Source organism: Gekko japonicus, unplaced genomic scaffold (genome assembly GCF_001447785.1).
Source record: "Gekko japonicus isolate JY-2015 unplaced genomic scaffold, Gekko_japonicus_V1.1 scaffold681, whole genome shotgun sequence".
NCBI classification, from domain to species: Eukaryota; Metazoa; Chordata; class Lepidosauria; order Squamata; family Gekkonidae; genus Gekko; species Gekko japonicus.
Window position 1 is genome coordinate 639,504 of NW_015165254.1, and position 15,247 is coordinate 654,750.

Here is a 15,247-nt window from a genome sequence, read left to right on the forward strand (position 1 = left end):
CATAGAGATAAGGTGGTGTTAAGACCGGATCCAGCGTTCCTACCTAAGATAAATTCGATTTTTCACAGATCAGAGGAAATAAATTTGCCAAATTTTTGTCCAAATCCTGTTCATGACAAAGAGAAAGAGCTGCATTGTTTGGATGTTAGACAGGCTCTTAGTTTTTATATTGATAGAACCCGGCAGTGCAGGAAATCTGAAGCCTTGTTTGTGTCTTTCAGGAAATCACAGAGGAAATAAATTTGCCAAATTTTTGTCCAAATCCTATTCACGACAAAGAGAAAGAGCTACATTGTTTGGATGTTAGATGGGCTCTTAGTTTTTATATTGATAGAACCCGGCAGTGCAGGAAATCTGAAGCCTTGTTTGTGTCTTTCAGGAAATCTTCTATGGGGGCACAGGTATCCACGGCTACACTGAGTAGGTGGATTAAAGGTTGCATCATTCTGGCGTATAAGGCCAGAGGGTTAGAACCTCCAGAAGGAAATGTTGCACATTCTCTGAGGGGGGCGGCTACATCTACAGTTTATAGATCCTTTCCGACTTTGGAAGTGATTTGTAAGGCGGCCACCTGGCGGTCGGTTCACTCATTTACAAGACATTATAGGGTAGATAAGTTGGCTTCAGCAGAAGCGGCATTTGGTCGTAGAGTTCTGCAACACGCTCTGTAGGTATCTGACAATGTTCCCCCCCTTGGGGCTAGCTTTTTAAAGTCCCAATAGTACGGACTGTCCCGCTATCCGAACCACTGGAGAATGGAGGATTTGTTTCACTTACCATGAAGCTTCCTTTCTTGGTGGTTCGGGAGCAGGACAGTCCGGCCCACCCTGTTGGATAGTTGTCTGTGGCGTGCAGGGAAGGTTGCAGGACGTCGACCGGGGGAGTACCTTCTCGGTCATCCGTGTTCAGTGCATTGAGTGGAAAATTGTGTAAGTTTCTGTCTGTGAAATGGTTTTCGGTTGACAGTTCTAATTGATTATTAAAAGCTGTTGTTTAAGTCTTCACGTGGAGTCTTTCTTTGTGGGAGAAGTGGTCTTCCTGTTCCTTCCCAGATGAGGTGAGGGCTTGTGTATGACCTGGGGAAGCTGTGGAAGATAAGCCCCGCCTCACAGGGATCAAAGATCGGAGCCGACCCTGCAGGAAGGGGCGGAGCTTATCCCAATAGTACGGACTGTCCCGCTCTCGAACCACCGAGAAAGGAAGCTTCACGGTAAGTGAAACAAATCTTCCATTCTACATGCAATATATGTTCTGTACCACTGAGCCATAGTTCCTGTCCTGTGCTATAGCTCCCATAGCTCATGAGAACTGAAAGGTCATCTGAATATATATATTTTACACACACACTATGAAGGATATTGTTAGATTGGGAGAAAATGGAGAGGGGCAAAGGCTAGTGGAAATGGGTCCTGTGTCTTAAAAAATCGACAGGTGCATAGGTGTGCAGCCAACTGGCAAACTCTTCAATCATCATCAGTACTCAATGCACCTTAATACAATTATGTATTTGTATAGCACTACCTTCTCAAAAGGAGCTGCGGTGGCTCAAGTGGTTAAGACACTGAACTGCAGGCTGTGGAAGGTCGGTAGTTCAGCAGTTCGAGACCCGAGTGTGCCGCATGACGGAGTAAGCTCCCATCTCTAGTTCCAGCTCCTGCCAGCCTAGCAGTTTGAAAGCAAGAAATTGCAAGTAGATAAATAGGTACCACTTCAGTGGGAAGGTAACAGCGTTCCGTGCGCCTTGGTGTTTAGTCATGCCGGCCACATGACCACGGAAATGTCTTCGGACAGTGCTGGCTCTTCGGCTTTGAAACAGAGATGAGCACCGCAAGCCTAGAGTCGGATTCGACTGGCTTTCAAGCAAGGGAACCTTTACCTTTACCTTTTTACCTTCTTCTCATGGGTTAACTAAACAGTTTCTTATTATGATTGCATATTTTGTGTGGAACAGCTGTAACAGATTGGGCTGGGCTAGATTTAATCCTGGCTTCAGCTATCAGCACACAATGTGTGTAACAAGTGTGAAGGAGGTATTTAGTTACTGCAAAACTGGTTGCCAGTTGTTTCCAATATCAGTATGTTATTTCACATTTAATTTTGTGTGTCTGTTAACCTTATTTTTCAGCATTGATATTCAAAAGGTATCCCTTAAGCTTGCTTCAAAGTTGATCATCCATCTTGTACAAAATTGGCAGGAGGTAAGAGAATTTAATATGTTGTCAAAGGCTTTCACGGCCAGAGTTCATTAGTTGTTGTAGATTTTCCGGACCACAGCCATACAGCCTGAAAAATCTACAACTAAGAGAATTTAGTTTAGCATTGCTAAAGGCAGTATGTTATATTATGTTTGCCTCAGATTTTCCTGTGATAGAGGAAATTTAGGTTCCTTTCTGCAAAATTATCTTTAAACAGCCTCTTCATTTTGATGAGCCTATAAGGTTTCTGTTATATAGAAACCGAGACAAGGGTTTCAGTCCGCAGGAGGTACTAGCTTGAAGTCTATAGAAACTTTCCAGGAGTGCTCCAGCATCAGTTTTTGCAGAAGTCCAGTGCAGATTTCTGCATTACAGCATATGTATTTTTATTCCTTCAATCTATTGGCTGTTAGAACACTAGATTTCAGGCAATATTCAACCATTTGTTTTCTTTGTGATGTAGAATATATGCATTAAAATAAATATTAATATTGTAGCGATTTGAATAATGAAAACTGTGATACTGTTAACCTTTTCTTGAATTCATCATTTTGTAGTTTTTGTTTCTGTGTTTATGAGTATAATTTTTTAAAATATTAATAGTCTTTTCCTTCAGAAGGAAATTCTGATGCTACGGAAGATGGGAAGGCTGAATGTAATTTTTGTTTATTCTGTTTGTTTTATTATATAAGCATTGAAGTTTTACACACACAAAGAGTTTCAGCATATTGTTGGCCCCTCTTACTGCCTTTACATTTTCATATAGGAAATAAAATCAGAGATGAAATTATGGATTCAAATAGTCACTTATTGTTGTGAAGATGAACAACAGACAGATCTCAGGTTGGCTGCTGCAGATGTTCTTGTTAGTGTTGCCCCAGTGTTCCTGACCAATCAGAATCTTCTCTTGGGTAAGTAAATAGGCGCTACTCAGCACTACTGAGCACAAGCAAGCAAAAATACATTTCAGTGTAATTGATTTCAGAATGAGAATACAACACACGCTTAATTCTCACCCCGAAATAAAAGTGCTTAACGTTTAGATGGGTTGTGCTTAAGTGCTTAACGTTTAGATCGGTTGTGCTTTTTAATTATACGTTTGATTATTGGATTGATCCAAAGGTCTTATGTATATGTTACATAGGTAAGGACCACAGTTCTGTAACAGAGCTCTTCTCTACATGCACAAGATTCAAGCTTTATTATTAGCTGATATGCTTGGGTCTGCCCTCTCCAATGAATGAGTCAATCTGTAAGCAGAAGAGTTCGGTGTATATGCTGTCGTTTGAGATAAAAGTACCTTAGCATTAAGTGACATTTAATGTAAGCCTTCCTTTATCAGTGTGTTTTTAATTACTCTACCCTGACATGAAAATCAAGAGAGAAGTTAGCAGGGATCTGAGGTGCGCAGAAAGTCTTCTGAGGGTTTTAAATGCAGTTTTAGACTTCAAAAAAATCAGTTCTAATATCTCTTTTTAATGAATACACAGGTCTCTCTGATACGCTGTCGCTCTGGAAGTGTGTTACTCAGCTGTTGCAGAGTGAGGAGCAGGTAGTAAGAGATGCTGCTGCTGGTGTCATCAGAGTGTCCCTGTCTCAGGAAAGCATCTTTCGAAAAAAGGGTATGAAATTGTTCTTCTTCACTAGTGATCCTTTATCAATATTTTAAAAGGGGGATTCAGTGTAAATGGTAGTGTGGTAAGGTTTATGGGTTGGATCCTGCCAATGACAAACAGGACCAAAAACCACTGTGGTAAAATTAACAATGACACGTTTAATAATTCTATGAGCATCAATTTGTGAAGCTATTACTCTTACAATATGGTAAAAGAATTCAGTGGTTTCTGGTCTGTTGGCATGTATCTGCACACTGTGACCCCTTCTCTGGCTTTTTTGAAATGACAAACAGGATGCATTCACTTTTCCCCAGCTCCCTATCCCACAGCAGCTCCTTTGACTGCAGCAGAACTGATACCGAGGGCTGGGCGAGCTCCTGGACAAAATGGTATTGGGAGGGGAACTGCAGAGGAGGAAGAACTGAGTGAAATCACTTACCCCCCTCTTCCGCTATAAGAAGCATTTTGAGCAGAAGAGGGGATTGGAGACAACTTTGCTTGATTTCCCCTCCATCCGGCACGGCATTTTGCCTAGGAGAGTGGGGGGGGGGAGTGGTTAAAGGTGGCTTTTGGGGGAGATAGAAGACAGGAAAGATCCACATCTGTGAGCAGCTATACAATTGCAGTTCATAGTATCTAACTCTGTCTCTCAGCTCATCCAAAATATCGCTATTAAGATCCAGGTGCTCAGCCATGTTGGTCTGAAGCAGTAGAACAAATGTAGAGTCCAGTGGCATCTTTAAGATCATAAAGGTGCCACTGGTACTCTAAATTTGTTCTATAGCTATTAAGTGTTTGGACCAAACAAAAAATATTCCATTTATTTATGCCAGCTTCTACTGGTGGAAGTATGTATGAGTCTTAGGTTTTCATAAGGTTAGATCCTGCTTACAAAGGCTGATCTTCCCACCTTCTCCTTCCTCCAGCAGGCCCCTATCACCCTTAAAAAGGTGAGGCCAGAGCATGGGAGGGCCCTTGTAAACAAAATGCCATAAAGCATAGGAAGTTGAAGTCTGGAGGGATAATCAGGCAAAATTCTCTAGACATCTGCTTCCATGAGATCTTTCTCCCTACTTCCTTCATTGGTGAAGAAAGTGGGGAAGGGATCTGCCTTTGTGAGCACATTGCCACCACTTGCAAAGGTTTCAACCACCTGAGTTTTCAGCAGGGCTCTAGTCGGGGGGGAGCTCTCAGGTACGGAGCTCCGGAAGAGAACCTCTAGGGGGCGGGGCGGTCACGTGGTGAAGCCCCGCCCCCTTCTTTACCCCGCCCTCTGCTTCGATCCTCATTCCGTTTGGGAATGAGGATGAAGCAGGAGGGTAAGTAGCCGGGCCTTCTGACACACTTCCGGTGATGTCAGGGGGTGTGGCCTTCTGTCACTTCCGGTGATGTCAGGGGGCGTGGCATATGCAAATAAGTTATGCTAATGAGTTATGCTAATGAGCTCCGGCAGCTCTTTTTCTACAACAAGACCCCTGGTTTTCAGTATTTTTGTGACAACATAGTTCATCTCCCTAAATGACTGCTGTTTCACGAAGTTGGGCATTGCCCTGCTGAGTTCAAGTACTATATTGCGCTAAAGCTAAAATGTGACCGAGGCATTGGAGATATCCTTGACGGTTAGAATGGTTTAGTGCAAGATTCTAATAAGAAGCCCCTGTAGTACTTTCCATAGTTACTGGTAAACTTAACCTGGGACTACGTACAATTAGTGATACAAGAGGTAGAAATTATTATTAAATTATTTTGCACCATGCATATAAAAAGGGATTCCATGCATATTAACCTGGGACTACGTACAATTAGTGATGCAAGAGGTAGAAATTATTATTACATTATTTTGCACCATGCAGATAAAAAGGGATTAAGGATATTTAAGCAGCCTATGTGCCTTGCGTTGAAGAGTAGGAGTCAATGGTAAAAGACCCTTCACATGGCTGTAAGGGATAGAGAAGGGGTTGGGTGGAACTATCCCTTGCACTAGTGACATAGCCTAGGCACAGGTGGGGAGGATTTGTGGACCTTTCAAAATGTGTATATGGCTCAGCTGTGTGGCTTTTTCCTGGTTACTTTGGTGAGATGCTGCTTTTTGTACTGAAGATAAGACTCTCTGCATGAGACAGAAACAGTCCCTAAAAGTGTCACAACATCTATCTGTCTCTTGATGATGGGTGTGTAAAAATGAGTGTCCCTCTGTAAATGGAAAGGCATTAACCCTGTTCTGAGCTTTTAAACCCTTTTCAGTTTCATGGAAGACTTGTCCTTCTAAGTTTGTAAATAGACTTATACTTTTTATCTGCAACATTTCATGTATTCTTTCAAGAGTTATGATATTTAGGTATGACAATTATACTGAAGTTTCCAGTTTAATTTTGCTGTAGAAATATTTGATTTGGGGTGTTTTTTTCTAATGTAGAAAACGCTAGGGTCCTAGTCCACATAGAAACTAAACTACCTAATTAGGACCAAGATTTATCATAATTTTGTTTCTCTACAAACAAAAACTTGTCAGGTAGTTAAGATCTTACTAATGATATTTGCAGTACAAATCCAGACTGTATGACATATTTTATCGCTTTCTTGTTCACTGAGGCGTAAACTTTTTAAAATTCCTTTTAATGTGAAGGTGACCATTGGGAAGTGTTGTGTTGAATGCAAATGTTATCACTTTCTTTGAAAGTTAATTAAATTAGAGGTTCAAAGCTCTGTAAAATGTAGGCCATTTTAAAGAAGCATTGTTTATTCTAAATTTATTTCTGAAATAATGCAAACTCAAAAAGACAAACCTTGGTTGTTCTTATTTGTCATTTCTCAACCATCAAACTACTGGTGGTAGTTTATTCAGTAGGAGCATGGGCAGGCTCCTCTATGACTTCTTTCTGTAAAGCCAGTTTTTCTTCTCCTGCCACAGAAAAAGCCTGCAGTTTTCAGTGTCTGCTTAGCTTTAGAACAAGTGAGGGGCTATTGTTCTTTGCAGGCTAGGATGAAAAAAGAAAGTAGAGGAAAAAGAGTTTTAACTTTTATCTTAGTGCTGAACCTTATTGAGTTGAACCTCTTCTTCATTGTCCTGCTTGGGCTTCCCAAAATACATGTCTGGCCATTGCTGGAAACGAGATGTTTTAGAGTAGACACTTATCCAGCAAAGGCATTTGTTAGTTTCTTACAGTGATGGCCAGGACTCCAGCTGCTTTGTCTCCAGTCTTTTGAATAACCCTCACCTGGGCTGAAGGAGTGGCATTGTGTTTTAGAAAGCACACTACCTTTGCTTACAAGAGTTTTGATGAGGCATCATGTGGACTGTTCCCCATTTAGCACCCTTTGTTACATAAGCAAGGACACAGTGTCACCAAGATATCAGTTTGTCATCCTATAACTTAGTCAGAGAATGTATCGAACAGATTGGCCTTCCCACCAGCAAGACCTGCTGCTAGGCTGGGGGACCTGGCCACTGCCCAGTCTCCCAGATTCCATTTTAAGCCCCACATCCATCATGGAAGATGCATAATACACAGATGTTTAAGCTGTAGTTGATTCATCCACTTCAGTTGGCTTTAATGATTCAGAAACACTGTCCTGTGCAGTGACCTCTGCCAGAACTGTTGTTGTTATTATATATTGGATTTTTTACCACCCTTCCCGATGGCTGGGGTCAGGGTGGTTTACATCAAAGTACACATAGGAAACAGTTAAAAACAGCATAAAACAGTCAAGTATCAAATTCACTAAAAAAAAAAACAGTTAAAACCAGCATAAAACAGTCAAGTATCAAACTCACTAAAAAAACAGATGGAGTCAAAATCCTGATAGCGGTGCCACTATCTCACAGAGGGGGATGGAACTGGGAGCACCAAGTTGACCAGTTTGTGCCCTCAACCAAATGTCTGGTGGAACATCTCTGCCTTGCAGGCCTTGTGGAAAGATAGTAAATCCCACAAGGCCTGGATGGAATTTGGCAGAGAGTTCCAACAGGTTGGGGCCAGGGTGGAAAAAGCCCTGGCGCCGGTTGAGGACAGCAGGATGTCTCTTGGGCCGGGGACCACCAGCAGATGTTGATCACCAGAGTGTAAGGCTCTCCTGGGGGTAGACCAGGAGAGGTGGACCTGAAGATACATGGGTCCCTGGCCATTAAGGGCCTTAAAGGTAAACACCAACACCTTGAACCTGATTCGGTACTCCACTGGAAGCCAATGCAGCTCTCGCAGCACTGGAGAGATGTGAACTGTGCATGGGGTCCTCGTAAGGACCCAAGCCGCTACATTCTGAACCAGCTGGAGTTTCTGGGTCAGCCTCAAAAGTAGACCCACATAGGACAAGTTGCAGTAATAATCTGAAGGTGACAGTTGCATGGATTATGGTGGCTAGGTTGGAGCGAGACAGGTAGGGGCCAGTTGCCTGGCTTGGCGCAGTTGGTAAAATGCCAGCCTATCAATATTGGTGACATGGGCCCCCATTGTCAGGGAGGCATCCAGGATTTATTTATTTATTTATTTATTATATTTATACCCCACCCATTCTGTGAACAGGCTCAGGGCGGCTCACAAAAGCGGTACAAAGTACCTAAATACATAAAACCAACAAAACATTTAAATAACATAAAACAATCAAAATTCTATCATACTAATTTAAAGTGTTCCAAATGTAGAAGGAATGATGGTGTGCTCATAACTGTGGAATCCGAGGTCTCAGTCCTGCAGTGTCCCACATACTCTCCGATGTAAATAGTGGCCAAGTGACGGGTTAGGGCCAGTCCTATGCTCCTGATGGTCAGGCGGAGTAGTTGGTGGTGTTAATGGCGGCGGCTCCTAATTGAAAGCCCGGTGGAAGAGCTCCGTTTTACAGGTCCTGCAGAACAGCAAAAGGTCCCGCAGGGCCCTGATCTCTTCCGGGAGCTCATTCCACCAGTGTAGAGAGTGTTACAGTAGTCCAATCTCAAGGTGACCATTGCATGGATCACTGTAGCCAGGTCACAGCGGTCAAGGAAGGGAACCAACTGCCGAACCAGCCGAAGATTATAGAAGGCCGATTTCGCAGTGGGTGCTACCTGGGCCTCCATCGTCAGGGAGGGATCCAGGAGCACCCCCAAACTCCTAACCCTAGACGCTGGTGCCAAAAGAACCCCATCAAAGGCTGGGAGTGGAACACCGAACCGCCACGACTCAGGCACAGGACCTCTGTCTTCACCGGATTCAGTTTCAGCCGGCTCAGCCGAAGCCAACCAGCCACGGCCTGTAACGCCTGGTCCAGGTCTTCCGGTCTGGAGTGTGACCGGCTGCCCAACATCAGATAGAGCTGGGTGTCATCAGTGTACTGATGGCAATCCATCCCATACCTCTGAGCCACCTGGGCAAGGGGGCGCATAAAGATGTTAAACAACATCGGGGACAGAACTGCGCCCTGAGGTACCCCACACACAAGTGGGCATCTCCCAGACTGCTGTTCCCCAAGCACCACCCTTTGTCCCCGACCCTGGAGAAAAGAGACAAGCCACTGTAAGGCAAGCCCCTGTATCCCCACATCGGTGAGGTGGTGGGCGAGCAGCTGGTGGTCGACCATGTCGAATGCAGCCGGCAGGTCTAGCAACAGCAGTGCCGCCAAACCACCCTGATCCAGGTGTCTACGGAGGTCATCAGTAAGAGCGACCAGCGCCGTCTCTGTCCCGTGACCTGGGCGAAAGCCGGACTGGAAGGGATCTAATACGGAAGTGTCATCCAGAAAGCCCTGAAGCTGTACTGCCACCACCCTCTCAATCAATTTGCCCAAGCTCCGAACGGTAGGTGCCAGTTTTAATGGCATGCTGTTGAGGGCTGGGAGCTGGCACCCCACACTAGTATCTCCCCGACCCAGCCACAGAACCTCCGTCTTTGAAGGATTCAGTCTCAACCGGCTCTGCTTTAGCCAACCCACCACGGCCTCCAACCCCTCAGCCAGATTAACCGGGACAGCATCTCTCAGCTCTTGAGGTGAGTCAGGCACTTCTTGAACCAAGCTTATCATTTCCTGTAATACCCATTCTCAACTGAATCACTAGGCATTAGATGGTCATGGTTCAGGTGTGATAAAACACACCTCCATATGCAGCAGTAAATAACCATTTCAAGACTTCCTTGTATTCACCTAAATATTTTATACTTTAGTTCCTGAAGAAAGAGTTCCTTTCTGTATCACGGAGAGGCTAAACATGATATTGCAATTAAGAGTCATGTGGCCAAGATGGAAAAATTTCTTGTGGTATAAGGGTAAAAATACATTTTGTGCATCTGACAAACTGTTACCTTTGGTTAGCAAATATGGATGGTTATAAACAGGACAAGTGGGAAAGGGAGGGGAAGATGTTATTATAAATGGAGGCCCAGTAGTCCAAGAGCCAGGCATGTCATGTTGCTATGAAGAAAACAATATCCAGACAAAGGAGTAAAGGAGCCAATAAGAGTGGGCGAGACCCACTCCCAACTGATGATGAATTGGAAAAGCAAGATTAATAGTGTAATAAAATTCTAACAGGGGACAATTGCTTTTTGTAGGAACCAAGCCAATATCTATTGAGCTCCAGTTCGATAACATCAGATTTGCATATGAATTCCAGCTGAGCAGTTTCACTGTACTGGAAGACTAAAATGCTCCCCCCTTTTGTTTCTCAGTATATCTCAGAGATTTTTTAATGTCTGGTTTGTCTCCTTTTAATTTCTTGCTTGGAGAGAGAGAGAGGGTGTGAGTCCAGTTTAGCTCTTGTAAAGGGAAGAAGGGCTCCGCTGGTCCAAAAGGAGAGCCATGTCAGGGTATACGCATATACATCCTAAAAATTGGTCCCAGGGAGATCTTTAAATCCTTTGTATACACAAACATGAGGAGGCTAGGTATACATCTGAAGAAATGGGGGGGGAGATACAGAAGCTTAATCAGAAGATAACTTTATTCTCTTAAAATGTTGTTCAGTTGCACAGTCAAGTCCGACTCTTCGTGACTTCATGGACCACATCACGCCAGGCCCTCCTGTCTTCCGTTGTGCTCTAGAGTTTGCTTAATTTTATGTTCATTGCATCGATAACACTCTTAATATACAGAACAGTAAAAGAAAAGTGGAACTGGCATTCTTCAAGCACAGACCAGTGGGAAGGTGTTTCAGGCTGTTCTGAACCACTGAGAGCCAAACTAAATGTGATGGCAAACTTGTGGCTACCTCAAGGATGCTGTTACCATTTTGAAGTGATTTGCATGGCCCATGGCATGGAGCAGGTGCCAAAACAGCCTCACTGCGCTGTGTTTGTGTGTGTGTGTGTGCGCGCGCAGGCCCCCTCACCTGTTTTGGCACTTGAAAAGGTGGGGGGGAAGAGCTATGCACTAAGGGCCTGATTCTCATGGCATTTTAAAATCACTTTAAGATGGTGATGCCATTCTCATGGCAGTCACAACACGAATTCACATTTAGTTTGGCCCTGAGTTTAGGCAATCCGACCCTTTCATGAGTGTTTGGAGTGCTGCTCTCTTAAGCTGCAGGGTTTGTACCACAGAGAAGCAACAAGTATAGGGAGCAGATAGTGTGGCTTTACCTGATTTATTCTGCTTGTTTGCAAGCAGTGGTCTGCAACCCATTAGGGTAGGGAGGAGGGGGACTGTTGCTACAAGCTTTCAGTAATGCAGAAAAAAAATGATTCTGTGATAAGTGTATGTTAGAAGGAAAGTGATATGTAAATGATACTGATTCCAGCACTGGATAGTTGTATTTAAGGGTTTTTTCCAAGGTATCAAACAACCTAAGGTCTGGAAGAAGGAGTAAATGGTGAAGAGGCCAACTTTGGCCTTATGTTGCATAGTAACTTTTAGTTTTATATTTCAGACAAATTGAAGAGAAGAAATGGGAGATCATTAACTGTACTGTTATTATAGCATTCAGGCCCAGATTACTGCCATGTTTATCTATGAACAGTGATATTTCAGTCCTGTTTTTGTCTCTCAGAACGAAGGTACATTAAAACCATAATATCAAATGCAAGGAAAGACAGGCTATGAAATATTACAGTGTACTAAAAAGTAGAAACATTGTGGAAGCAGGAGGAATATCTAATCCAGAGTTCAGAGTTCAGTTGTGCCTGTTGAGACTTTAAAAAATAAATCAATGTTAAGGGACATCTGGGAGTCTGGAAATCACACTTGCTACTTGTGATTTGACATCAGTATCTGTGGTGACAGTGATGAGATCCAGGGACAAAATGGAACATCACAAAGACGCTCCTATCTTTCTATTTAAGTGATTTACTAGATCTTCGAAGGGTGTGTAAGTGTGAAAACTCTCTGCTCAGATACATATTTAAGACTAGAGAAGGATTCAGGAGGGAAAGGTGAAAAGGATTAGTAAACTGAGATTAATGAAGTTAATAGGCGGTCAGACACAGTTGTCCTCATCCCTTCTCAGGTTATCAGAAACTACAGAAAGTGGCATGCTTTAGCCAGACCAGTCTAGTAGCGCATATATATTAGATCAAGATCTTGACCTTAGCATACCCCACATTGTTGTCACCGTGCTCTGAATTCTGAAGATTGTTTAGATGGACCAGTGCCTACTGTGATCTTCAGTTGGTGGGGGCAGAAACGTACATAGGGAGAACGGAAAATAAACTGTAAACAGCGGGGCCAAAATATCATGAAATACAAGAGATGCAGTTTGTGCAAAGCTTACGTATACATGAGATAAACACATAAGAACATAATCAGGGCCCCGCTGAATCATACCAATGGTTCATCTAATCTAGCATCCTTTCTCATACAGTATCCAACTAGTTCCTCTGGAGGTCCAGCAACAAGGCACAGAGGCTAAGGCTTTCCCCTGATGTTGCATCCTAGCAACATAGGCTTTCCCCTGATGTTGCATCCTAGCACCGGTATTCAGAGTTTCACTCCCTCTGAATGTACAGGTTCCCTTTAGTCACAATGGCTAGTAGCCACTGATAGACCTATCCTCCAATAACTAATCCGCTTTTAAAGCTGTCTGTGCCTGTGGCCATCACTGTATCCTCTGGCGTGAATTCCACATTTTAATTCTTGCCATATAAAAACATACTTCCTTTTGCCTATCCTGAATCTACTGCTGGTCAGCATAACCATTAATTTGGACTTTGCATAGAAATGGCACAGAGTTTTGCATTTCATGGCTTCTTGGCCTATTTCCATTTTCCCCCTCTGTACCCATGTACATGAGCCAGTTTGGTGTAGTGATTAAGTGTGCAGACTCTGGTAGAACCGGGTTTGATTCCCCACTCCTCCACTTGCAGCTGCTGGATGACCTTGGGCAAGCCATAGTTCTGACAAGAGCTGTCCTTGAAAGGGCAGTTCTTGAAAGAGCTCTCTCAGCCCCGCCTACCTCACCGGGTGTCTGTTGTGGGGAGGGGAAGGGAAAGGAGTTTGTAAGTCGCTCTGAGACGCCAAGTGAAGGGCGGGATATAAATCCAGTCTCCTCCTCCTTCTCCAAATGAGCTCATGCCACATTAAAATGCAGACTTTGCCACAAGAAAGCTACCCCTCTGGAATTTGCCACAGTCTGCTTTTCTACATGGAAGAAAATGCTGTTTAAAGCATGTATATGCCTCCCAATAGAAAGAGAATCTGTCTACATATACATATATACATACATAGTTGACAGGCTAGCAGTTTTAAATATTAGATAGGTAGTGTCATGAAAAATAGATCCAGTTAGTTCAGTTAGAGTTTCAAGTCATTTTAAAATATGTATATACTGGATGAATGTACCCAAAGTTAACCAATCTGTGGTAAGTGCCAGACTCTTTATTCTAGAGTGAATAAACCTTAATATTGCATGAGACACTTGCAGATGCAAGCTCTTAGCCAAACTGGATTTTTTTCTTCTAAGTAGTCTTTTCAGTATTGGTACAAGGCTTCCCTGTTAAAAGCACCCTGAAGTGTTGAACACTCTCTTAGGCACTTTAGATAAGCAAGTCTGAAGACAAATGAAAATAAGGGTTGAAGACCTATATAGGTATTTTTAGTGATACTTGATAGTGTAATTAAAAATAAAATGAGATTCCTTCATGAAATGACAGGTGCTCAAGTGAGAATAGCTCCACAAAGCAGAAAGGGTTGCAGGTTTTCATCTAGTAGAAAATAATGCAGCTGTTAACTTGTTTTCTAACTTATATATTACTAGGAAAAAGGCCCGTTGTGGAAATACAACGGTCTCTAGAAAGAGGCTCTGGGCAGGTGCCCCAGCCTTGGACACTCATCTCCAGCCCTCACCTGGAGATTGGCAATGATGGTTCCCCAGAAGGGAATGGTTGGTTTGGAGGGTGGAGTCTATGGCTTTGTGCCTGTCCGAGGTCCCACGCCTCCTGAAACCTCACCCTCTCCAGGCTCCATCCCTCAGATCTCCAGGAATTTCCAACCTAGAGTTGGCAACCCTATCTCCTTCCCAGCCAATCATCAACCTACCTTTATTTCCCCCTCACTCTTCAGCTTTCCACCCCCCACACACCTGCAGTCTCTCCCGTGCTCTGAAACCTGACTGCTACGTCACATTGGCTGTCATACAGGGGCCAATGTTCCCACTAAGCAGTGGAGTCTTGTGAGCAAAAATTCTACTTTGTGAGCTACTGGCAGTAAAGCTGTGCGTGTGCGATTTGGCTACTGCATAAATTAGTTTGCTCTGGAGCCCTCCTTCCTGAGCCAGGACAAAAATGTGTGAGCCAGAAGCTAAAAAACTGTGAGCTAGCTCACACTAACTCAGCTTAGAGGGAACATTGAGGGGGCCCCCTCAGCAGCATATAAGGATACAGAGCCCACCATTTTCTCCAGGGGAACGGATCTCTGCCATCTGGAAAGCAGTTGGAATTCTGAGTGATCTCCAGCCCTCACCTGGAGTTTGGACACATTTTACCTCAGAAGAGCAAAACTGTTTAGAATATTAGTGGCAAAAGCCAATCAAATCGCATATGCAAACGACCTCTGTGTTCCGTGGCAAAGGCCAATGAGGCTTCATATGCAAATAACCTCTGTGTTCTGACTGGCTATGGGGGGGAGGGGAACCTAGCATGTTTACAGCTGCTCCTGAGAACATGCATGGCTCAGGAAAGCGTTATGGCTATTATTTGGAGACTGGCATTGCGCCGACCCTGGTTCTTGCCATTCTAGGGTGTGCGCAGCGCGTTCTTTCTCTTCCAGTTCATCCCACCACCACCCCAACCCATTGGTTTTTGTGCTTCAAAGAAGAGCCGGTGCGAGTCTATTAGAAGGCATGTGGTAGTGATGGTGGCTTTCAGCGAGATAGTTCCTGCCACTGGATACGATTCCTACTCCCAGCCACCACGGTTCTTGTATTGTCAGAAAGGGAGAAAGTACCTCTTCCTCTGCCTGCTTTATCCCATGCATAATCTTATAAACCTCGATCATGTCACCATTTTGGCTCCATTTTCACCATTTGCACAAGAACAG

The 15,247-nt window shown here is 43.8% G+C and overlaps 1 protein-coding gene across 1 annotated transcript in view; it reads left to right on the forward strand.

The window, feature by feature from the left end:
* Positions 1-15,247, forward strand: part of THADA (thyroid adenoma associated) — a 204,203-nt gene that overhangs the window by 158,564 nt on the left and 30,392 nt on the right. The window contains exons 33-35 of the mRNA XM_015410158.1: positions 2,126-2,198; positions 2,962-3,106; positions 3,686-3,817. Of these exons, the coding sequence (XP_015265644.1) occupies positions 2,126-2,198; positions 2,962-3,106; positions 3,686-3,817 (350 nt within the window). The remainder of the gene's footprint in view (positions 1-2,125; positions 2,199-2,961; positions 3,107-3,685; positions 3,818-15,247) is intronic.